Below are 24,847 nucleotides of genomic sequence, written 5' to 3'. Positions count from 1 at the left end.
GTTTGGCCCTGCCCAGCTAAGCCGCTACTGGCCGTCGAGGGTAGCTCGTCTCCAGCTCCAACGCGCTCCGCCCAGCACGGTCGGGAAGGAAGGAAGGAGAGCGCTGCGCGCCTCCCCCTGTAGCTCCAAGCCGGCGCGGAAGGAGGCAGGAAGCGGCTGTCTTTCCTCGACGCCCCTGCCCGGGAGGGAGCGCGATGTGCCGCGACGCCCCGTGAGCCACCGCCATGGAGCCGGAGCCGGAGCCGGAGCCGGAGCCGGGGCTGAGCTTGGGCTGGGCGGCGCTGGTGCTGCTCTTCGCCGCCTCGCTGCTCACGGTCTCGGCCTGGCTCCTGCAGTTCGCCCGCGGCTTGTGGCGAGGACGGCGCCGGCCGGAGAAGGAGGCGCCGTTGCCGTCGCGGGGCCGAGCTGCGGCTGCGGCCGCCGGCCTCTGGGCATCCCTGCGGCGCCTGGGCTGGGCCCGGGAAGCGGCCGGCTCCGAGGGGGCGGCGGCGGGGGCCCGCGGCTTGCTGGCGTCGCTCTTCGCCTTCCGAGCCTTCCGCGAGAACTGGCAGCGAGCCTGGCTGAGAGCCCTCAACGAGCAGGCCCGCCGGCACGGGGTAAGCAGGGACGGGGCGGGGTGGGGACCGGGTCTCCTGGCAGCAGCACCCTCACCCACGCCCAGGCTGCGGGGGCAGGCGCTTGGCTGCCCGGCTCCAGGGGGTCCCGGTGGGGGGGAGGGGGCAAGCGGTGCGTCTGGGCAGCGCCCTCGGAGGGTGACACCGAGAGGGTGACAGGTGAGCCACCTGGGCATCGTGCCAGCCTTCCTCGACTGCCTGCTCTTTCCCGGCACTGCCGGACCCCGCGGAGAAAGGGGCGTCCCAGGCTGAAGCCTGCGCGAGGTGGCACCTGATCCCAGAGGGAGGCGCTCTGCACGTGTTCAGAGATCGGTCCCCAGTCCTGCCGGTGGTTCAGCCCAAGAGCCAAACGCAGCAGCAAAGACGAAAGCGGTGCGGGTTCCACTTTCTGCCCATGGAGCTGCCCTGTCGCCGCCGCCGCCTTCGCCAAGAGCTCCCTTTCCGCCCCCGCATTTTGCCCTGTGCAAAGCAGCAGGTTCCTCGCCGGCGCTGTCCACCCACCCCGGCCAGGCCAATACCCCCCAGAGGTTAAGGCAGCAGCAACGACCGGGGCAGGGTCGCTTTGCCTCTAGGTGGTGGTGTCCTTCGGAGAGGGAGGGGAGGCGAAAGTTTTTATTTCTTGCTTGTATGTGCCTTTCCTTTCTCCTTTTGGGAACCCTAAAAGCCCCCAAAGCTGCTTCCCTTCCGATTGGTGTATAAAAGGTTTCGCGCATTCTCCCCCTCCTCTAATTTCGAAATGCGTTTTTTTAATGGGGGGGCGTTATTCCATTAAAAATGGCAATAAATGGAAAGTCAGTCCTGATTTTTCCTGGAGAGTAAACCAGTTTGACTCTGGCACCAGTAAAGAAGTAGGGGAGGAGAGGGATGCTTGTGCCATCCGCTTGCATGAGGTTGCTTGGGGTGGGGGCGGCTCCAGGGATCTGCGCATCAAAGTTCCTGGGCTTCTCAGTCTTGCAGGTGCCGGGACTCCAGCTGGCAGGCTCCTGGAACCAAACCCTCTTCCTTGGTGTTTCTGTAAACAACATAATCAAGCGTTTCATTACATCAGCCAAAGGTCACTACAATTCCTTCTGGGGTGGCAAAAGTTTGCAAACAAGGGCAAAATACAAAGAATTACCCTAAAGAGCATTGCACTGATAACAGGGTGGAGTTGGGTTCATCTTCCTTTTTTGCGGGGGCGGGGCAGGGCGGGGAGCTGCTCTTTAAGAAGGCATATTAACACAATAGGAAGGCACCCCACTCTCCTGGCTGCCTGGGTATTTTGGTATGTACAAGAGGGCAGGCTGACTCCTCCCAGTGCAAACTGAAACCTTCACTTGCATCTTGTTTAAAGTAAATTATACCAAATCCAAAGGAAAACTGCAGTGGCAGCAGGCGTGCTCCTTCCCAGCTGTGTATGGACAGAAAGCACCTTCCTTTGTGGTGGTGTTGGGGTGAAGGTCCTGTATCTATAAGGGCTTCCTGCTTCAGTCTTCGGTTGGATCTTCCCCCTTCCCAAAGGCTTTCTGTGTGAGTTTTCCCTCTCTTGCTGAGTCTCTTCTGCCTCAGCACCCATTGCACGCAGCATCCTGTTAAAGGAAATGCAAGCTGTCCTCTGATACTGTTGCATTCCTGTCACCCTATTTGGTGTGGCTACAAATTTGTTGATGGAGAGAGTGAGCCTAAGCCAGCGCAGGGCAGCTTCATCATAAACTTGCATAGTAGATGTGGGCCAACCAGTACTTGTGATTCCCCATCTCTAAAACTGGAGTAATGGTGACCTCTGGGAGCTGGTGACTCTTCCTTGGGAGTCTTTTGTGTACCTAGAACTAGGGAGGGACACCTTGTCCAGCACCACTCCTTCAGTGCTGGAAATCCAGAGCTGCTGCTGCTCCCACCTCACTGGGTGGCCTCTGTTCAAGTACTTCCAGCAGGAGAGAGCCCAGCCACCCACCCAGGGTCACTGGTTCTGTTTCCAAGCCGCTCTTACAATCCAATGGGTTCTCCTCGTTTTCAGCCCAAATCTCCCCTCCTGTAATGTAAGGTTATTCCGTCTAGCCCTGCCTTCTGGAGCTGCAGAGAACACCAGTCTTTGCCTCTTGCCTGCAAGAAGAGTACTGTACTCCCATATTCTTCCCCCTCTTCAGTCTTCTCTTTTCCCAGCTAAACCTACCTTGTTCCTTCAAGCTTTCCTCAGGGGACAACTTGCTTTCCATTCCATCTCTTTTGGCGTCCTCTGAACCCATTCCAATTTGTTTGCTGTGCTCCATAGCACGTCACAGGTGCTTCTCTGTTTTGCTACCTGTACAGAGGCTGGGAGCCATAAATGCCTTTCTTGGACACACAGGATAGCTCAGTTGGTTAGAGCATGGTGCTGAGAATGCCAAGGTTGCAGGTTCGGTCCTTGTATGGGACAGCTGCATATTCTTGCATTGCGGGGGTTGGACTGGATGATCCTCAGCGTCCTTTCCAACTCTACAATTCTATGTTTCTGTAACCATATACAACAGAATATAAATGTTATGATTTATATGCATGGTTTCCTGCACTAGACAGATTCCCAGGCAGAAAAATCCTCTTAGGTGAAGCCTATTGGAAGCCTGTTAGAAGAACTCAGGATATGCATTAGGTTCACACCCACCTACTTGAGAAATCTGCTCATAACTAGCCAGAGTGAGGAGATTGATAAGGGAGCAGGCATGACTAGCTCACGGGTGGGAGGCAACGTTAGAAGCAAAAGGAACAGAATAAAGATGGCAGCTCTAGCTGTTTCCACAAGATCTGAATTTTAAACCGGAGCCAGATTGAAAGAGCAACCAGTAATGACCTTTGCAGTGGCAGGGCGGAAACCTAATCACGCTTGCAAGCTGTCAGCTGATCGGCGTGAGAAACCGGGCAGGAGCCTTTCCTGCCCTTTGTGAGGTGCTTCTGTGGTCTCAAAAACAAGCAGGTTTCATGTGACCAAACCTCATGTAGGTATTGGGGTCCTTTTTCATTACAGATATTATGTAAGGAAGCTGGCAAATATGAGACACCAAAGCATTCCTATTTTTATTTTGCTAAAGAGCATCCTAAGTCCGGTTGCTTGCTCCATCTTTCCTCTGTGGTCCCAAGAACCTGCCCTGTGTGTCTGCTTGGACTCTCTTGGCATAGCTGGAATATTCCATGCCTGGCAACCAGTTTCCAGGATAGTGGTGGAACTCCTCCAGCTTTTCAGGATAGGCAGAAGCTTGGGGGGTCTCCAGAAGGGACCGACCCTGTTTGTGGAGCTTACCGTATTTTCAAAGAGGAGGCTGCTCTGCTCAAGGCCTCTTAGGATCCTGCTGGCGTTGCTTAAATTTCCCCAATGACAGGGCTGATGAATGATGGTGCGAGCTTAAATGGGAGCTCAGTGCTCTATACCTGAGAAACAGCTGCTGATGTTGATGCTGCTGTTATCTCTGCTTATCTGAGTGTGTCTCCATCATTGGTGCCTTGGATCCAGATGGCAAGGGCACCGCAGGGCACTCTCAACACCTGCAGAGCTCTGTTACTCCGGAGGCTGGCCAAAGTCTGATCCTGAGAGTTCTTCAATGCCAGCTTTTTTCATGGTTTTAAATTAGACTGGTTACTTTCCTTCAGTATTTGATCATTTTGTGCTTCTCTGAGTTATCTCCTTTGTGTTCTCTGGATGATTTTAAACCATCAAAATAAGCTAAAACAAAAAAAGGACGTGTTTAGGAATAGGAATTGTCCACTGTTGAGTAATCAGTAGTACTACCAGTCAAGCCCACTCGTTTAACATAGGTGAAATTCAGTTTTAGCAGAGTACTGATGGGCTTTGGTGATTTGCCACTGAAAACATTCTGGCCTCTTAATAAGAAGCTTTTTCTCTCTAACCCCCCCCCCTCCCGCCTAATCCACAATGACTGCAATGATGATGATGATCTTTCATCCTGGGGAGCAAGGAGGGGCTTAAGGCCGGATCTTTCTCTGTGCAATCAGTGATGAAAACTTCTCTCTCTCCCTCTGAAAATCCAAGAGGAATCTGGGATAAATGTTCTTTTGGAGGCAACTGATCTCAGGTCCCCTCTGGATAGGATTATTTTTAGCTCCTTCTGATGTCACAGTTTTCCCCTCTTAGCAATTTGAATTGTAGAGAAGCCATACAGAAATCTATTTTATGGAAAAAACAAAAATCCTGGGATGATGGGGCGGGGGAGAGAAAGCTAATGAGAACTGGATGCTTGTTTAGTTTCATGAAAATGAAAATCCTTAAAAATGTGCTGGGTGGAAAAGATGTGTATGTATGTGGAACTCCTCTTCCTCTTCCCCCCCCCACCTCTCATTCCCTTTTTGCATTTCACAGTGCACTAGACTTAATATACATCTTTTGCCTCAACCTTTCCCTCTAATTCTCCACCAGCATGTGCAGGAAAGAGACAGCAAGAGCCATTCCCGTTCTGTTTGAGGCCAAGCTCTGTTTGCATTTGGGAGTGTGAAGTTCCTCCTTTTGGGACGGAGGCATCGGGCTTCACATCTTCCAGTGATTTACCACAGACAGCTGACTCAACAAACTTCTGTCATCTTTCCTGCTCATATTTTAATGACTTAAAGCATTATTGCTGCCCAAGCAGATGGGAATCACATTCTTGGGACTCATGAAATAGCAGTCTTTGTTGTTCACAATCATCCTGCTCAGATGACAATGCATCCCAGGATTTCTGGAAGGCATGCAGGGAACCTTACACAACCAGATTAGGGTTAATCTATGAAAGAAGAAACCTTACTTCTAGATATTGAGTCATACTCTGCAGGCTTTCTGTCCCTTCCTGAATATTCTGAGTATTCAAGAGTTCTAGATTTTGCTGGTTCTCTTGATATTGCTGTGCTTTCCAGGCACATCAATCCAATAGTACAGTGGTACCTCAGGTTAAGTGCTTAATTCGTTCCGGAGGTCCGTACTTAACCTGAAACTGTTCTTAACCTGAAGCACCACTTTAGCTAATGGGGCCTCCTCCTGCCGCCACGCCGCTGGAACACGATTTCTGTTCTCATCCTGAAGCAAAGTGCTTAACCTGAAGCACTATTTCTGGGTTAGCAGAGTCTGTAACCTGAAGCGTATGTAACCCGAGGTACCACTGTAATGGGTTTAGAATTCTCATAATTTTTCATGTTCAAGTTTTTGTTTTTATTGGCTTTAATGAAACCATACCAGAAACCAACTGTATATTTCCTAGGTTGCATTTTTATTTCATCCAGGGCTTTTTTTCAGCCAGAGCTCAGCTCTGGCGCTTCTCAGGTGAGCACCATTGCCATTCTTACAGAACAAGGGGAAAGTTTGTGGTGAGCTCCAGCACCTCTTTTTCTAGAAAAATAGCCCTGATTGCATCTTATGGTTGCTTTCTCTTGTGTTAAATTCTCACATTTCTTTTAGATGGTGGCTTCTGCTCCTTCTGTGTTGTTCTGTCTTGTTAGAGCAGTCCAGGGATCACCATTCCTGCCCTTTGGGGAAGGAGCATTGCTCAGTAGTAGCAGAGCACTTGCTTGGCCTTCACCAGGTGATCAGGTTAAGCTCTTGACATCTCCAGTGAGCTGTTGCCAGTCAAAAGAGACAGTACTGGGGCAGACGATGGACAGATTGGAAGCTGTCTTATACTGAGCTAGTTTACGTAAGATAAAATGCAGCTGGCAACATACATGGTGGCATGTCTCTGTCGCTGTGAGGACATGATAAGGATCATGGTAAGGTTAACAGTAGACCTCTACTGGCCACAATGAAAAGGGCTTGACTTAACTTCAATCTCCAAGCTTTAAAGTGTTTAACTGCCCTTGTCAGAATGTTGCTGAATTTTGCCAATTCGGAGAACTTGTGTGAGTCATTTAATGGTGCTCAGAGCTGACTGGAGCAGGGCAGGATTGGGCTCCTTTTTCCTCCATCCTAGGGGCTTTGTGGCTTAGAGACCCCAATAGCCCTGCATGCTTGCCATCCTCTGCAGCCTTCTCTTTACCCAGTTTCTGTTTCCGTGACTTTCCTTTTTCGGAACAAATCCAAACCTACCTATCCCTAGGCCTTTTCTAGTTATGAGCTGGCACAAGAGGCACCGTTTGGAGAGAATGGAGGCTCACGATTGATCTTGTGCCCTCTGTGCCAGTTGAGCAGTGGTGCCCTGGAGCTACTGCCCTCAGAAACCTGGAGGCTAGAGGTGGCTGCTGTCCAAGGTGCTTCACTTCCAGAATGGATCTCTGGGTTTTATACCTGCTTGGCTTACAGAAGAGCCACAAGACCCCCTTCCTCCACTCCACACAAAAAGTCATGGATTCACCAAGTTGGTCACAATGGGCTCTACTCCACAAGACAAGCAAACAGCTGCTGAAGCCTCATGATACGCAATGTAGTCCATGCGTTAGACTGGATTACTGCAATGTGTCTGGAAACTCCAGCTAGTGACTAGATTGCTGGTGAGGGCAGGTGGCTGACAGCATGTGACACCTCTGCTAATATATCTCAACTGGTTGCCCATGAGCTACCTGGGTAGGTTCAAGGCTCTTGTGTTGATGCACAAAGCCCTGAACAGCTTGGGTCCAGGATACCTTGAGGACCACCTGAGCCCTTGTATCACTGCTTGATCATCTGCAGGAGCACAGTTATAGTTGTCCCCTGTGGTATACAGGTCCAACCGGCCTCAATCAGAAGTCAGGCATTTAGTGTCACTTGTCCCATGAGCTGGGAACATGCTTCCAGCAGAGATTCAGCAGGCATTCATGCTGCTAACTTCCATGCGCCTTTTGGCTTCATTATGCTGTGCAGCTGTTCACATTTTTTTTCTTTCTTTTTCTTTAACTAGCCAGTCACTTTTGTGATTATTTGTATGGTTTTCCACCCTGATATTTAATGATGCAGTCATGCAGAAATACATTTGGAAATTAGAAATAAATACGTTATGCTGAAGAAGGTTGTCAAGGAATCAGGCGACCAGTGTGAGGCTGGTCTCTCCCAGAGAGCGTGGCATACTATAAATATAAATGGCTTTTTTGTTGTTGGTTGGGGGAAGATTAATGCCAGGGAAGCCAAAACCTTGTGAAAAAGAGATGCTTGCCTTATAGGCATCTCGGCCTTTGTAAACCAACAGAAGAACTGACGCAAACATGCTGTTGGATGCTTCAATCTGCATCCACACAACAACCTTGCACTGATTTTTGGGGGGTGGGGCATGTCTAAGCATCCTCTGAAGGTGTACCTGTGTCTCTCTAGGGAGACCTGCCCGGGTTGTTGGTTGTTCTGCTCTCAATGTTTGTGGTGCTTTGTGGAGTCTTTCTGGGCAGGGACCTGCAAGGCTAAAGGTTGAAGACAAGGTGGAAGTGAAACTCATGGATAGGAGGTTGTGTCTCCAATTATATGACCTTGGTTTTCAGAAGGGGAGGAGAGGACTTGAGGGATGGTGCCAGAGGCCATATAGAACAAGTGGATTGTGATGAAGGATTAGAAGGAACATAGAGGTCCTCTAGGGCCACCAGATGGGTGGAGTTGTTGGAAGCAGGTGGCGGAATGAGTGGGATGTCTTGGGAGATGCTTGCAGAAAGTTTGATGGGGAAGGGAGTATGGCCTGAAAGGCCCGAATAGCTCAGTGGTAGAGCACCGGGTTTTCATTCTGGTACAGTAGCATTTCCAGGTAAGGCTGGGAAGGAATCCCTGCCTGAAACCCGGGAGAGCTGCTGTCAGTCTGTGTAGGCAGCACTGAGCTAAATGGGCCAATGGTCTGATTCATTATAAGGCAGCTTTGCTAAGGACCAAGAGTTTGTTCTGGATCCAGGAATAGTCCAGAAGGCCTTGGTGGAGATGTGGCTGGATTACCAAGAGAGCTGAATAACCCCAAGGGCTAGGGAAGAGCTGCCCTTCCTTGCTGTGTGCTTCAATAGGCCGGGGAAGAGGGAGGCGGAAGGTTGCAGCAGCGTCTGTTTGGACTGGCAAGGATGGTCTGAGTGCCTCTGACTGGGGGCAGGGAGGCCTTCCCTTGCTCTCCCTGCAGTGCAATGGCACCTGACCAGCCAAACCTGTTTTGCTCCAGGTTGGGCTAAGCTGCTTTCTTGGGGCTGCCACAGTAAGCCCTCTTGCAGAGTGGAATTCACTGCCAGCAACCAATGTTTGCGTTTCTCCCTGGAGATCAAGGCCTGTTTGGGGAGAGTCCCAACCACGAGAGAAGAGGCTTCCTTCCCCAAGTTGGTGGCAGCAGAGAAAGGCTGTGAGTGGATCTGCCTAAGTGGACTCCAGCGTCCAGAGAAAGGGGCACTTCAACAAACTGGAGGGCAGCAGCCAGCCAGCCAGCCAGCCTCTCCTTGCCTCTAGTTGCTCAGAGACTGTCCAACGTGACTGCCAGGGTCCTGCCGAGTGCGGAGGCAGCCTCTGTGCTGCCACTCACTGGGCCAGCTTCCCCCCCACCCCCGGCTCCCATGGCAACTCTGCCTTTGCTTAACCTGCTTGCCTTGGCCAGCCTACGGATCTGAGATTTGAATGGAGGGGAGTGCTGCTTTCACAGCAGCTCCTTGGCTGCTGGGCACACAGTAAATAATACCTTGAGAGGAGGAACTGCAGCAAACTGGGAACTCTCCCTGCTGCTTGTGAAGCACAGAGCTCTTTTTTTCCTGCCTTCGCTTTTGCCTTGTTGCCAGGAACTGCCCAGCAGGGCACAGCAATCTCTTCTCTTTCCAAACAGGCAACCACTGCAGGGCTGTTGTTCAAGGAGTTATTGATTCGGGGCTGCCTGATCTAGTTTTCTGCATGGTGCTTATCGGGTCAAAATAGCACAGACTGCTGATTGCTTACATCTGGGGAAAGCTTCACCTGCCAAATTTCCCCATTGTGTTTCGATTCAGCTGCACACAACCCCTGCCAGAAACTATGGTTGCAACCTGTGTGGTCCTCCCTCCCTCTGCCCCAGTACCACTTGAATCTGGAATTCTCCTGTTTCATTCTCACTTTTGCAGTGAAGTCAAGTTTTCTCCTTTCCCCCACTGAATTATGGGGGGAGAACAGTGTTAGAAACCCAGATATATAAGTGAATTGTCAAATGGCATCTTAAACCTAGGTTATGGACACCACAACGGAGTGTTTTTGTGGTGATATATTATTATTATTATTATTCACTTAATTTCTAAACTGCTTTATATTTTAAAGGGAAAACATCTCAAAGCAGTTTACAACACATTAAAACATCAAATAAAACAATCCAGAATAAAACAAATGCAAGCTTCAAGGAGAATATTTCAGACCCTTCTCTAAGTGACATTTTGCTTTCACCATATTTACTTACCTGCTTGATTTATAGAGCTGCCCCATAGGTGGTATGGTGGTTAGAGTGTTGAACTAGGACCTGGGAGATCAGGGTTCAATTCCCCGCTCAGTCATGAAGCTCACTGGGTGACCTTAAGCCAGTCACAGCCTCTTAACCAGCCTCACAGGGTCATTGGAGGGATTAACTGGGGAGGGGGACATGGCATAAACCATGTACTCCTTGGTGGAAAAGGTAGGATATACCATATTTTTCGCCCTATAGGATGCACTTTTTCCCCTCCAAAAATGAAAGGGAAATGTGTGTGCGTCCTATGGGGCGAATGCAGGCTTTTGCTGAAGCCTGGAGAGTGAGAGGCGTTGGTGTGCACCGACCCCTCTCGCTCTCCAGGCTTCAGGAAGCTATCCGCAAGCCTTGGGAGCCCGGCGGGAGTTCCCGCCGGGCTCGCAAGGCTTGCGGGCAGCAGCCTGTTCTGGGGGCTGGGCTCGGGGGAAGCTCGGGTTGGGGGGGATAATTTTTTTTCTTTATTCCCCCCCCAAAAAACGAGGTGCGCCCTATGGGCCAGTGCACCCCATAGGGCGAAAAATACGGTACATGTAATAAATAAGCCCTTCTGCTTAGCTGTTTAAGAAAGCTGGAAGGGTCAGCCAGGTGGAAATGTCAGTTGTCAACCTGGCATCCAGGGTTCTCCAGGTGGTCGCAATTGGACTCATGCCAGTCGCAAAATGCACCTGGCACCTGGGTGGGGTAGGGGGACAATAATACTGATTTAACTTACAGGGTTGTTGTAAAGAGTCCAACTAGATAATGTATGTGAAGCACTTTGAACATTTCGAAGAGTTATACAGTACAAATGCAAAGCCTTATTATTAGATGCTTCCTTTAGGGGTTCTCAAGCTTCTTTGGACTATATCTCGGTGGGGAGGTCTGACTTACTAGGGTCTTCTCTATGGACTGAGAATTGGAAATAACTGGCTTGAAAGTCAATTCTGAGTCCATAAGCCAGAGGTGGAGAAACAGTGGCCTTCCAGATGCTGCTGGACTCCTACAATGCCATTGGCCACATTGCCTTGGACTGATGGGAGCTGGAGGACAGCAACATCTGGATGCTTGCAGGGGATTCCTCGGTGGTCCGTGAGCCTTGTGAAATGCCTCTGCCCATCCCCTGTGCCATGGCTGGTGTGGCAGGGCTTGCCTTGCCTGTGTAGATATGCACCCATTTTCAGCTATTTGTGTTGGGGTTTCCCAGCCTGGGGAGTAACACGTTTTTCTTCTTGACCCAGAGCTCAGTCCAGATTACGTTTGAGGAGAGTCCTCAGCAACTACCGGCTGTCAAGATTGACCACGTGACGTGCACAGACCAGTCGGATTGCAGTATGGTAGGCTGCTGCTGTCATATTCTGATCCTTGTGCTGTTACTCTTCCCTGCCACCACCTTTAGAGGGGAGCACAATGTTAGATCGGGGGGGGGGGAGCAGCAAAAGCCAATGGGAATTTGCTAGCTGGTCTTCACCTTGGCCTTCAGTGCTCAGAACCAAACCACTGGAAAGCCACCCTGATCCAGACAGCTGCACTGCCCTCTTCCTGCCATTCTTTGCAATGTTCAGGCTCCGTTTTTGGATTGCAGATTCCTGTGTTAATTTGCACTCCTGAAATCGTGGTTGCTTAAAGGGGCTTCTGCCCTGGGCCTGCCCAGCTTTGTTTAGTCTGAGCAGGAAGATTTGGCAGCCTCAGGAGCTATGCGGACCGCCTGACAGATGCTCTTGACCCTTTCAGTGTCAGATGAAAACATACCAGCTGAAAACTACCAGTCTAACATTCAACCAAGACCAGGGATGGGAAACCTCAGACCCATGGGTAGAATGCGGCCCTTGCAGGCCTCTCTATTTGGCCCTTGGGACTCTCCTAGGCCACACCCCTGACAGATCCTGCTCCATGTCCTCCTTGAAAGTTTTTTCCCATGCTGGAATGTGCCCTTTGATATTGTTGCTTGCCTGTTGCTTGTCTGGGTGGACGTTAGAGGGGTATGTTTGAGTATGTGTGGAAGCAAGCCTACTGTATGGAAGTCAAAATAACATCTGTTGCTCCACCCACTTTTCTTCTGGCCCCACCCACCACTGGCATGTGGCCCTTAGCAGCTGCCTAGAAGGGAATGTGTGGACCTCTGTCTGAAAAGGATTCCCCATAGACAGTGGGGCTGTGAGGCAGAGAATCTGAAAGGGAATATTTTGGAGAATAATATGGAGCCACAGAGCAAGAAGAATTACCGACGAAAGAAGAATGGAGGATGAAGTTGATGGACTATGCAGAATTAGATGAATTAACAGGAAGGATTTGAAACCTGCATGATCAGAGATTCTTAGAGGACTGGAGTAAATATATGAACTATTTGAAAAGTAATTGTGATGAACAGATTACACAAGTAGGACTGCAACAAGTTTTGTAAGGTGGATTATTTGAAATATCACAAGAAAGACTATGAAAAGAATTATTAGTTAAGGATAATTAAATGCAATATAGAAATTAAGAAATGCAGAATAAGTGATAAAGAACGAAAAATCATCAGAGGTGTTGACGGAAGATTAAACATTGTATAAGATGAGAAGATACAGTATGTTGTATGACTGTTGGAACTGATATGTTAAAAAATCAATAAAAATGTATATGTATATAAAACAAAGTATGGAGCCACAGAAAACCCCATAATTTGAGGCATGTGGGCATGAGCTATGGGAGTGCACTCTGTATACGGCCAAATGAACTGCCTCCCCAACTTTCCTCCCTGCTTCACGCATTTCACTGTGTGAAGGACTGAGTTGTGGTTAGTGATGTTTAAGACCCCCACCCCCAGAGACCGGGAGGGAGGAAGCAGTCAGGGAAGGTCCGAAAGGAGAAGTTAGTAGTGATTAGAGAGAGATGGTGTGAGAGCGACAGGGAAGGAAAGATACCAAGGAGCATCACCAGAAACAAGCGGAGGCCAACAGGCGATCAAAGAAGAGTTAGCTGTTCTGTGCAGGAACTAGGCAGTGGGTCTTGCATGAATGTTTAATTGCCGCAGCAGCAGAGGCTGGAAGCTCCTGCCGTGACATGGAGAAGACCAGGGCAGAATCTGGGCAGGAAATCAGAAGAGAACCCATGATTGTCAGCAGGCATGAGGAGAAACACATTTGCTGTGGAGAGAATGAGTGTCCCCCACTTTGCACCATAAACATGCAAGGGGGAATGGGGGTGGGAGAGGTGTTCCTTCCAAGACCACATGCTAGAGTGCAGGGTTTATGTTTATGTATAAAATGAGAGAGATGTAGTTGGGAAAATAATTATTATTTGTTGTTATTTGTTATTTGTTATTTGTTATTTATACCCCGCCCATCTGGCTGGGCTTCCCTAGCCACTCTGGGCAGCTTCCAACAAAATATTAAAATACAGTAATGCATCAAACATTAAAAGCTTCCCTAATAATAATAATAATAAAAATAAAATTTATTCCCCAGCCACTCTGGGCGGCTTCCAGCACATATAAAAACATAAGGGTGGTTGAATCATTCTCCCCTACCAGCTGACCCTAGTTGTGCCCAAATGGAGGTGTCTGGGACTGGGCGTAGCGGTAACAACGGACCCCTGACTGTTCCCCTGAACCGTCTTCCCTGCCTGCTGCTCTTTGTCACCTGCCTTTTGGCTGGCCCTCCAGCTGGGCACAATGACCGTCTCTCCCTTCCCGGCTCTCCTTCCAGATGTTGTGTTGCCACCTTTCTGCCAGCACCCTGCAGTTCCCTGTCTCAGTCACTCAGCAGTCTCCAGCTGCCGTTTCCATGGACACCTATCACGTCACCTTGGCTGTGCTGCAGGCCCAGGTAACTATGGGGCTGGGGTCTGGGGCTTTCTCTCCTTCCCACCCCTGCCCACTCCACCACTCTGTGTTTCCCTCCCTGCCAGGGAGTTTGCCCTGGGCCACCCTCTGAGTTATTGTGGGCAGAGGCTGCTGCTAGCAGGATTTGTGCCTGGGCGGGTCTGCAGGTAGAGGCCTCTGCCTATTTTGCTTAAGTCTATTTTGCATAAAAGCTTGGGTTGCGATATTGTTTACTTGGGTGGTTTTAGATGAATATTGCCAGCCTACAGATTATACAAAATAGGTGGGTATAAATATCTTTGTGCAGATAATGGTGGTGGTGATGACGATAAGACATTTTTTTTTTTTACCTGGGCCAGTTGGAGATCCACCTGGAGGAAATTCAAGATGAAGGGCTGCTGGTATCCTGGGCATTCAAAGACAGACCAGAGCTGAACCTCTCCGTGGTTCCAAGGCTCCAGCTGCGTGAAGTGAGCAAACAGATGAGCAATGCCGGCTGGAAGGTCACACTCACCTGTTCTGCAAGGGGGAGCCAGAGGACTCCACTGGTCCTGATTCCACATGCATGACTGCTTTCGAATTCTTCCCTCCTGCTAGAGAAAGCTCAGTGGCACACCCCTCATTTGGCTACCGTGTGTGCAAGGCTAGTGAGATTGCAGCAGAAACAGCAAAGCAACTTGGCGAAATCAACAAGGTTCATTATGCTGAAAGCTTTAAGGACCTGGAGCCCACTTCATGCAGTGCCTGGAGCCTTCTCCTAAAAACTGCAGTGATATATATACACATGGGGGAGTGGTGCCGGTGGTAATGGGGGCTAGAATTGTAACCAGCGAGGTCAGAGGGAAGTTAAAAGTACAGATTATGCAGAAGCTGATTGGTGACCCTTTGCAAAGCGGTATTGCTCTTAACACAAATAGTCAGCAGTGATAAGCAGTGGATGTTTTTCCATCAGGGCAAATGGGGGGGCGCTGCCTTTCCCATTTCACTCTGCCTTCAGCCAGCCCCCACTTGCCTGCCTTCTTCCTTACAAATATCAGCATTGGCTATCAGCTTCCTCCTCCTTGGCCCCTTGTAGAGCTCAAAAGGGTGGAGGATAGGGACAAAACTAGAATTAATTGGTTTCACCTACCAGCCACTTCTGGTCAGCTAATGAAGACATGCAGCATGCTGAAAATCTGTTACTCTGATTCAAGCCATCAGTAATAGAACCAAACTCACTACCGAGCTTGTCCTGGGCTCACCTCCATGCTCCAGCAGGGTGGACATATGTCCCTGTCTTTCGAGCAAACCTACGTGGGCTTGCTTGCTGAACGCGATGCTACATTCAGAGGGAGCAAAAGTGGCTTCTCCATAACATGAGACATCTTTGCATAGGAAAGTGCTGCCAGACTTGCCTTGCTTTTCAGCAGAGCCATTTCTGCAACCTGCTCAGGACACCCCTGAAAGGACCTGCATTGCGTGGGGTGCTCAAATGAAAGCTTTGTATTCTATAACTCCCGGCACCCAGCTGGTGCTGCAGGAACACTTGATAGAAGCTCCTTTCCAGGGGTCAGTGGAGGGCGCAGCTTGCAGATTTAACATATAGAATAAGAGAAGAACATACGTTTAGAGAAGATTGGAAAACGTTTATTGAATATATGGGGGAAATGTGTACACTTGGCAGCATTAAGATAAATTCAACAGTGTAAATAAGTTTTGATGGATACAACAGTGGAATAGTGAATGGTTTTGTTTTAGTAAAATATGCAAGGATTAAGATATGCAAAATGAACCATGGAAAGAGGAGAAGGGGAGCCATTGATACTTTAAGGATGTTTAAAATAGTATTTTAAATTGTAAAACAGAAAATTTAATTTAAAAATTTACACACACACACACACACACACACACACACACAGACACACACACACACACACAGAGAGAGAGAGAGAGAGAGAGAGAGAGAGAGAGAGAGAGAGAGAGAGAGTATATATATATATGGAACACTTGATAGAAGCTCCTTTCCTGGGATCAGTGGAAGTCTTGGGGGTGACGCCTCCCTTTGGCTGCAGGTGCTTTTTAACCTTCCTGTAAAGGGGGGAATACTCTCTGCAAGAAATGCAGTCTTTCCCACCTTCTGGGCTTGTTTTCTGACCTTATTTTTGTGATCCAGGAGAACGACGGGAAAGTGGACCTGTCCACCATAAAGGACCTGATTGAGGACTCCGTCGTCAGCACTCAGCCTGCCATGATGGTGAATCTGAAGGCCTGTGTAGCTGGCAGCAATGCGGTAAAGATCTTTCCCACATTGGTGTGTCTTTCCCACATGGGATTGCTGTGTGATTGCAGGGTTGGGTAAGGGGCTGGTGGTAGGGGAAGCTCACTTGGGACCAGGAGGAAATTGCCTCTTTGCTGTTGAGTGAGGGGATTCTTCCTTCTAGCCCAGTATGAGTGGGGGAGTTTGGTATCAGCCTCGGCCCAGTATACCTGAAGGAGCATCTCCACCCCCATTGTTCAGCCCGGACACTGAGGTCCAGCTCCAAGGGCCTTCTGGCGGTTCCCTCCCTGGGAGAAGTGAGGTTACAGGGAACCAGGCAGAGGGTCTTCTCGGTAGTGGCGCCCGCCCTATGGAACGCCCTCCCATCAGATGTCAAGGAAATAAACAAGTATCTGACTTTTAGCAAACATCTGAAGGCAGCCCTGTTTAGGGAAGTTTTTAATGTTTGATGTTTTATTGTGCTTTTCATATTCTGTTGGGAGCTGCCCAGAGTAAACCCAGCCAGATGGGCGGGGTATAAATAATGCATTATTATTGTTGTTGTTGTTGTTGTTATTATTATTATTATTATTATTATTATTATTATTATTATTCCACACCCCTGGATGTAGCTGGCATTTATTGTCAGCCATTTGGTTTTACAGCAAGGATGGGGAGTTTTGGAACTCCAGCTCCCATCAAGCCTAGCCAGGCTAGCCAATGATTGAGAGTTATGCGAATTGTGGTCCAACCACCTCTGCAGGTCCCCATTCATGACTGGAGAGAGTTGGGACTGTATGTGGCAGTGGTTCCCTGCTCATGTGCTTTCCTTCCTTGTTTATCTCAGGTGTCCTGCAATAAACTTTCCCAGGGGTCCCCATCCAGCACAGCTGCTCCAGTGGTGCCCAAGCTGCTTCTCCAGCATCTGCGAGCTCTGCACTTGGGCTCTGAGGAGACGCGAGGTATGATGCAGGAACAGGAGATGTTTCAGGCCTTTGGCTGCTCTGCGGGGTGAGAGTGAGCACCTGTGTTTGAAGGCATGGCATGGAGCATCCTGGCCAACTTTGGGCTAGGTGTGAAGACCCAACGTTTGCTGTATCCTCTCACCTGCAGAACCAAGCAGGCCAAGGGGTTAAGGCGATCCTGTAAGCAGCATCACTCCATAGCCACCTGCTTGGAGCTTTTCAAAGGGTTAAGACTCTGAATGGAGAGCCAGATTTCAGGGGACGGGTGACTTTAGGAGTGGGGGTTTCCTTTCCAGTCCGCCGCGCATGTGCTGAAAATGTGCAAAGATCTAGGTGGGAATCCAGGTGAGTTGGGCTGGGCGGACAAATCCCTGCTCAGCATGTTGATGCTCAGCGAGTGGCCCCTATTGCTGCTTCTTTCTGGGCAGCCCCTCCCAGGGCTTATCAGGTGTCTGCATGGCATCACCCCAGCATTGTTCTGTGCCCCTTTTAGGAAGTGGGCAGCTGTGCTGCGTGGCAGAGCTGGACAGCCCTCGGCAGCTGAAGAGGACGAAGCTGGTGCCAGCCAGTAGCTCCAGCCCTGCAGCCGAAGTGGAGTGGGCGGACAAGCTCGTTCTGTAAGGAGCAGTGCTTTTTTGTTCTTTTGCATATTTGGGGAAGGGTGTGTTGGCTGGCCAGAACCCAAGGGCTTTCTGGAGTAGGAAGGACCATCTCTGGTTTGCAGCCAGCTTCCTTGGATTGGGTGTCCTGCTGCACCACTTCAGTGCTTTCCCTTCAGCACCTCCACCCAGAGGGGACAGAGCAGGCCTTCATCTTTGTCCCCAAATGGTGCCCTTCCATTTCCCCTCTTACTCTGGAGAGCACTACTCACGGACCTCAAATTTGAGCCTGTGTTTTGCAAGGGGAGAATGTTCTAAACCGCTGAATGCCTCTTTCCTCTTCTTGTGCCTGGACAGGGAACTTGGACCGAGGAGCAGAGAGCTGAAGCTGAGTGTGCTTGGGAGCAGCAGTTCTGGAGAAGGTAAGTATTTTCTGGGACCGGCCGTGGAGCTGAAGATTGCTGTGACCTGTGGGTGGCCAAGGCTGCTGGGCCTGGTGGCGGCTCTCAAATGAGGCATCAGCGACTGGCTGGACACTGAGAAGTGGTGGCTGGATATTGATGAGTGGGCAGTGGGAGCAGCTAGGTTGGAGACTGACTTGGAAGAAGGGATCAGTGATTGGGGGGGTTGGACTAGATGACCGCTGGGGATCCCTTTGAACTCTACAATGCTCTGTTTCTGTGATTTAAGTGGGCATAGCATGGGCTGCTGCCAGCGCCTGGAACCAAGGAGAATCTCCACTTGTGTTCCCTCTTTGTTGCTACTCTCTTGCAGATGTGCTCTTGGGATTTGCCACTATCTCGCTGGACTCCCCCTCCAAAGAGCCACGGGGACAGCAGCAGTACGCACTGACCCCCGGAGCTGTCAGGAAGCTGCCTGCAGGAGCAGCCGTTGCACTGGAGGTGAAGTGTGAAGTGACAGGCAGAAGGGGCAAGAACTCCATGCAGGAATCTCTGGAGTAGAATAACCAGCGGCCTCTGCAGGGCTTTCCCTTTTTCAGTTTGAGATTCTGTATGCAGATGTTGGGGAGGGAGAAGCAAGGGACTGAGACTGAAGTGGTCCAGCTGCAACTTACTGGAAGGTCCCCCGCCCACACCCACCCCTGCTTCAGAGCCATTAACAGGTGCCAGCCTCCTTCCTTGATGTTGCCACAGTCCCTTGAGGGCCACGGACCCTTGTCTTCCAACTGAACCAATTGGAAGCTGCCTCATCCTGAGTCAGACCCTTGTGTCCATCTAGCTCATATTGCCTACACTAACTGGCAGCACATCTCCAGAGTTTTGGGCCAGGGTCTCTCTCAGCTCTGCCTGGAGAGGCTGCAGGTGAAACCTGAGTATTTCATGTTTGATGTTTCATTGTGTTTTTAGTATTCTGTTGGCAGCTGCTGGGGCAACCCAGTCAGTTTGGCGGCATACAGTCAGTTTGGTGGGTATAGGGCGGTATATAAATTCAATAAATAATAATAAACGATAAAAATGTTGTTGTTGTTATTGTACTGCATGCAAATCCCTCTCCCAAGGCTGGGCCAGTTTTATGTCAGGCAATTTGGCTGCAGAAAGGGCAAAGCAGGCAGGTTCTGGGGTGCTGGTCTCTTCCTGTTCTGGGGCAAGAAGATCACCCGCTGTTGGAGGGAAGCTGGTTCTGCTGATGGGGAGCTGCTGAGCTGAGTGCCACCCCCGGGGTGTGTCCATGTGACCCCACCTGTCTGTCTGAAGGGTTTGCATCTGGCTCTCTTGGCAGCTGCTCTATCAGGAACTCCCAGAGCTTCAGCTGGCCTCTTCGCTGCGCACCAGCATCACACCCACCAAAAAGATTGAGATGGACCGCACCATCATGCCTGATGGGACCATCGTCACCACAGTCACCACCATCCAGTCCAGGCCCAAAATGGACTGCAAGATTGGTAAGGGGACCTGCTTTTAGGGTGTGCACAACCCTGTGTGTGTGTGTGTGTGTGTGAGAGAGAGAGAGAGAGAGAGAGAGAGAGAGAGAGAGAGAGAGTGTGTTAATGCATTCAGAAGTGCAGTGGTACTGCTTTGTCTGCTCCTCTGGAATGGCAAAGGCAGCCAAGAGGGACCTGCAGTTGCTGGAGAGGCCCCAGCAATTTATTATGAACCCAGCCTGTTTGCCAAATGGGCCATAGTGATGGGAGTAACACCTGCCTGGAAACAGAGCATCTTATCCAGGATCTGGAAAGATGCAGCAAGTAGCTGGTGACTGATCTGTAAAGGAGATGCACTTGGCAGCAAGGGCTGTGAGAAGCAGAAGGACTTCCTTGCTGCTTTTAGTTGTCCCTGGTGTGGATATCTATTTCTGGGGCAGAGCGCTCATGAGCCTTGGCTTAAAGTTCATCCAACGCTTTCAGGCAAAACATACATGGTGGGTAGGGAAGGATTTCTCCTAATGGAAATGGCCAGCTTCCTTCAGGGCTGTTGGGTAGCAACCCCTCTGCTTTGAAGTCCCTGCCTTCCCTTGGATATTGGGTCCTGTGCAGCAGTACCACTCTGGCATATAACAGCACACCTGCTTTGAGGATACTGGATGCTGAGTTCTATCAGGGCAGGGAGTCTTCCACCTCCCCAGCAAGTGAACCGCATGCCTATTGTCAGAAAGCCTGGAAAGGGTGTTTGTGTGTTGTGTGTGTGTGTGAAGCATCTGTTGGGTCCTGTGACCTTGTTTGCTGATGTTGCACCCCTTTTCTTCTGGAGCCCAGATTCACCCTCAAGGTCTCCATCGAAGGTGGAAGTAACAGAGAAAGTGACCACGATGCTTCCAGAAAATGGCTGTCCCAGCTCTTCCCCCTGCAGTAGTAGTAAGTCACCAGGGAGCCATTTTTTTTTGTCCTCGACCACACTACAAAGAGCTGCAAGGATTAGGTCATGGGTAGGCAAACTAAGGCCAGGGGGCCGGATCCGGCCCAATCGCTTTCTAAATCCGGCCCGCGGACAGTCCGGGAATCCGCGTGTTTTTACATGAGTAGAATGTGCCCTTTTATTTAAAATGCATCTCTGGGTTATTTGTGGGGCATAGGAATTAGTTCACCCCCCCAATATAGTCCGGCCCCCCACAAGGTCTGTGGGACAGTGGACTGGCCCCCTGCTGGAAAAGTTTGCTGACCCCTGGCTTAGGCCAAGTGGCATCCCTTCCCTGCCCCACCTCGTGCCAGGGGAACGCTTGAAGAGTCCTTTGGGCCCAGCTGGAGATGAACCCATGGAAAGCTTGTCCTCCTCCTCATCTATTTCTTGCTGGCTTGCTTTGCTCCTGTCTTGGAGGAGACCAGGAAGAGCCACTGAGAAGCCTGTGTAGCGTAATTGTGAGAGTGTTGCACTTGGGAGTCCAGGGTTCAAATCCCCCCACAGCCATGCAGCTCACCTTGGGCCAGTCACCGTCTCCTCTTCCTAACCTACTTAGATTGCTCAGATGATAAAATTGAGGTGGGAAAAAGGGAGGGAGCAAGAGCCACATACACCAACCTGAATTCCTTTGGAGGAAAGATGGGGTGAAGACAGAGTGCAGAAACTGGCTCACCTTGTATATTAAACGCAGGCTGCACTTCAACATCTGTTCCGGTCAGTTTGGACCTCCAATCCAGCGTTTCCCAAACTTGGGTCTCCAGCTGCTTGTAGACTACAATTCCCACCATCCCTGACCACTGATCCTGCTAGTTAGGAATGATGGGACTTGTAGTCCAACAACAGCTGGAGGACCCAAGTTTGGGAGCCCCTGCTCTAGACAGTAGGAGTGGCAAAGAAGGAAGGTCTTACACACCTTTTTCATTTGCCCCATAAAGTAATACAGTAACTCTCATATATCCATGCATATCTGTGTGTTTGTGTCTCCTCCAGGAAGCAGCCACGTGTCCAATGGCTTGGACCCAGTGGCCGAGACGGCAATCAGGCAGCTGACAGATTTGACCAATAAACCTGCCAAAAAGACCCCGACAAAGCGAAGTACACTGATCATCTCAGGAGTTTCCAAGGTAACTGCTGATCTGCTTGCTTGGAGTCAGCCATCCTTTCTTAGGAAGTCCCGAATGATGAAGGGGAAGGAAGAGGTGGTCCCGATCAGAGGGTGGGGACAGGGAGACAGTGACTACTTTTGGCTTCTGTTGGATCATTCTTCTCACTCACCAACCTAACCTGACCCCAGGTACCAATTGCTGAAGACGAGATGGCTCTCTCCCTTGGTTACGCTGCTTCGCTGGAGGCCACTCTCCAGGATGACTCCATTGCGACTGGCATATCTGAATATGGGCACAGCATCACTGATGCCACTCAGCAGCTGGAAGCCTCATACTCTGCCCAAAGGGAGCTGGATGAGACGACGCGCTCAGACATCTCCGAAAGGCCCTCATTGGAGGATGTGGAATCCGAAACAGGCTCGACAGGTGCTCTGGAGACCAGGAGCTTGAAAGATCACAAAGGTGAGGCTGAGTGTGTGCCCAGGGGGTGCCCAGAACCTCAGCAGAGCTTCAACCCATTGCTTTGGCGTCGGAGAAGCTAGGGTGGTGGCATGGGATGTGGCAGAGTTCCCTGGATGTTCACGTGTTTCTCTCTCCCGCTGCAGTGAACTTCCTTCGGAGCGGCACCAAACTCATCTTCCGGAGGAAGAACAAGCAGAAGGAAGCCGGCCTCAGCCAGTCTCATGATGACTTGCCCAATGCCAGTGCTAGCTCCTCTGGCAGGAAAAAATCTGGCAGCTTCTCTCGGCGCCTCATCAAGCGCTTTTCCTTCAAGTCTAAGCCTAAACCCAAGGCCAACGGGAGTACATTGGCCATGGACAAGCACTGAGACGTCAGTGATCAAACAGTGTTCTCCAGGAGCCCCCTTTTGTCGAAGCTTTCCCCACTCCGTATCTACATCACAGCCCAGTTTCTCTCTCCTCCAGAGCCTACCTGGATGGTTGGTGTTTGATGTTTGGAGCTTTTGCCACATAGCTACTGTGAATGCCGCTGCCTCCCAGAGGAACAGATGGCACACAATGGCCCTGTTTGTAGCTGATCTGTGTGCTCTGTCTTGGCATGGCGGGGGATGCAGACCCCCACGCTACCTTCAGCCTGAATTTGAAATCCTGGGAGTGCGCGAAGGAGAAGACTTTGGTGGTTGGCTTAACAAGAACACCTCTCTCTGTGCTGGGCCTGTGTTAAGACATGGTTACAGGGGATGAGGTAGCAATTGATGCCAGCTTATCTGGCTAAGCTGCTGGTCTTTGCCCGATTTGTGTGGACATGTCAAACGGGATGAGCCTCCTTGAGCAATCCAGTGGCTTCTTTCCTCTTCCATGGAGGCAATGGAGGTCTCCATAGTAGGAACTCCCAGTTGTGGTCCTCTGATACAGAGGCATCTGCTGCCACTGGCTCCTACCTGGCCTGTGTCTTATGAAGATGAGAAGGGGACCCTGCACAGTGTTTGGGCAGGGAGAGGCCTCTGCCTTCTATAGAAAGAAGTGGCTCTTTCTGTGTTTTGAACCTTCTCTCTGACAAACTGGGATTAGCTTACGTGGAAGGACCGTTGCCGATCTGCCCTGCGTCAGGGCATGGAAGAGAACTTTGTACTGCAGGAAATGGCTTCCCAACTCCCTTTGAGCCCGGAGAAAGGTCACTCCAGCAGAAACTTGTGCTTGACTCTGAGTAGGGCAGAGGGCTGAAGCAGCTCTCCCCAAATGAGGCCTTGTGTGTACCTGAGTGAAGTTGAGCAGCACCTTTTGTAAAATCCTGCCGGATGCGACCAGAGATCCTGACAGGCAGTGTGTGTGATGGGAGGGAGGGAGGGAGAAAGGGAGGGAGGGATCTGCTTAGGCTGGGCTGGTCCCTCCCTGCAGCTTACTGAAAACAGATGAGGGGCGGGGGCGGGGGGCGGGGGCTAAGGAAACAAACTCTTGGGTCACCCAAATAGTCAGTACTCAGGTTTTGCAACAATTGTGGAAGACACTTGCCCGTGACAAAATGTATTTTTCTTGGAAGCAGAGACTGCAGGGCATTTTAGTCCAAGGAAGATGCTGGAGAAGCCCAGCCATAGTGGGGTTAATGAATCCAAGCAATCCTGTCTGAGTTCTGCAGAGGTAAGGCTTGGCCAGCAATGACCGGGCCGCTGGCAGCCTCTGGCTTCATGGTGTCCACTCCCTCCATTTTTCATTTTTCCTCTAATTTGTGTCTTCAAGCAAAGTTGCCATCGTCTTCCCCTACATGAGGCCAGCTGCATCCTTTTGGCAAACCATGGCTTGTTCTGCAGTGCAAAGCATACCTAGGCAACCCCTTGCTGTGCTGCAGTTGTGGTTTCCTTGTCCCCTCTGGAGCCCCCCTCTGTCACCATTGTAGGCTGGAGGTAGCCCTCCATCCCTCTTAATTTTGGGGTCTCTGTCTCCATCGTGGTCCAAAGTGACAGAGGCTGAAGAGGCTGGATTCTGTGTTGGGGCTGGAAGAAACTATGGGGAGAAATCCTCTTGGAGGGTGTGCTTTGGAGAGACTTCTGGCAATGCAGAGCAAAGGCAGCTCGACAGGATAGTGAATCTGCCAGCCTCTAGTTGTTACTGTACTGCAGCTCACAGAAGCCAGCTGGGTCATGGGTGGTGGGCTCCCCAGCCCTGGTATTGAAGGAACACAGTGGAAAGGGAGATCCTGAGCTGCTGCCCATCCCCAGAGACTTCCTTCCTGCTAAAGCACTAGTGGAGAACCTGTTGTTGCACTACAACTCCCACCAGGCCCAGCCAGCATGGCAAATGATCCAGGAGGGCAGGAGTTGGAGTCCAGCAACATCTGGAGGGCTGCAACAACTTGACTGTTCTGTGACAGTGCTCACATGTGGAACGAGTTAGCCATCTCAATCTGCCTGCACAGTGACTGTCTCAGCCTTGGACCAGGGACTCCACCGCATTTTAACATATTATTTGAATTGGTCTTTATCGGACAAAAAATAATAATGGGGAGGGGTGGCAGTTCTTATCCAGGGGGTGTCCACCTGGCATCTCACTGTAAGGCTATTTCAGCAACGGAGAAGGCAGATACTTGTGGAAGCCATTTGTGCATGGGGAAAACTGATAGCTGCACTTGCCCACATTGACCGAGGGAGGGTGGTGGCAGCAGTGCAAGTTGAAGGCCCCCCCAGTCCACTTGAACTGTGAAGATAGGCTGTGCTGTGTGCATTGCTCCCCCCCCACCTAATCCCCCCATTCACCTACCTACCTACCTACCTCCTGGGCGAAACCCCTTCACTTGAATTAAGCCAGTTTGAACACTGCAACTTTGTCCGTGTTCCCTAATTTGTCAGTTCACTAATCATGGATTCCTTAGAGGTGTTCAGGGGTTTCTTCCACTCTCTGCACTTCTGGCCATTTTTGCAT

General features: G+C 50.5%; 1 protein-coding gene across 1 annotated transcript; it reads left to right on the top strand.

Moving 5' to 3' along the window:
* Window positions 1–224: 224 nt before the first annotated feature.
* Window positions 225–23,276, top strand: C2CD2L (C2CD2 like; the record flags this gene model as incomplete). Its single annotated transcript, XM_083588587.1, has 14 exons — window positions 225–596; window positions 11,146–11,241; window positions 13,594–13,713; window positions 14,069–14,179; window positions 15,862–15,978; window positions 16,793–16,907; window positions 17,404–17,527; window positions 17,867–17,931; window positions 18,284–18,411; window positions 19,250–19,412; window positions 20,223–20,321; window positions 21,355–21,488; window positions 21,659–21,932; window positions 22,076–23,276. The coding sequence occupies 14 exons, from the start codon at window positions 225–227 to the stop codon at window positions 22,297–22,299; spliced, it is 2,142 nt and encodes a 713-aa protein (XP_083444713.1). The 3' UTR covers window positions 22,300–23,276.
* Between the last annotated feature and the right edge of the window lie 1,571 nt (window positions 23,277–24,847).

This window comes from Podarcis filfolensis (assembly GCF_964270895.1).
Source record: "Podarcis filfolensis genome assembly, chromosome: 15".
Taxonomy (NCBI): Eukaryota; Metazoa; Chordata; class Lepidosauria; order Squamata; family Lacertidae; genus Podarcis; species Podarcis filfolensis.
Note: the sequence above shows the minus strand (reverse complement) of the source record. Positions and strands in the feature narration are given on the sequence as shown.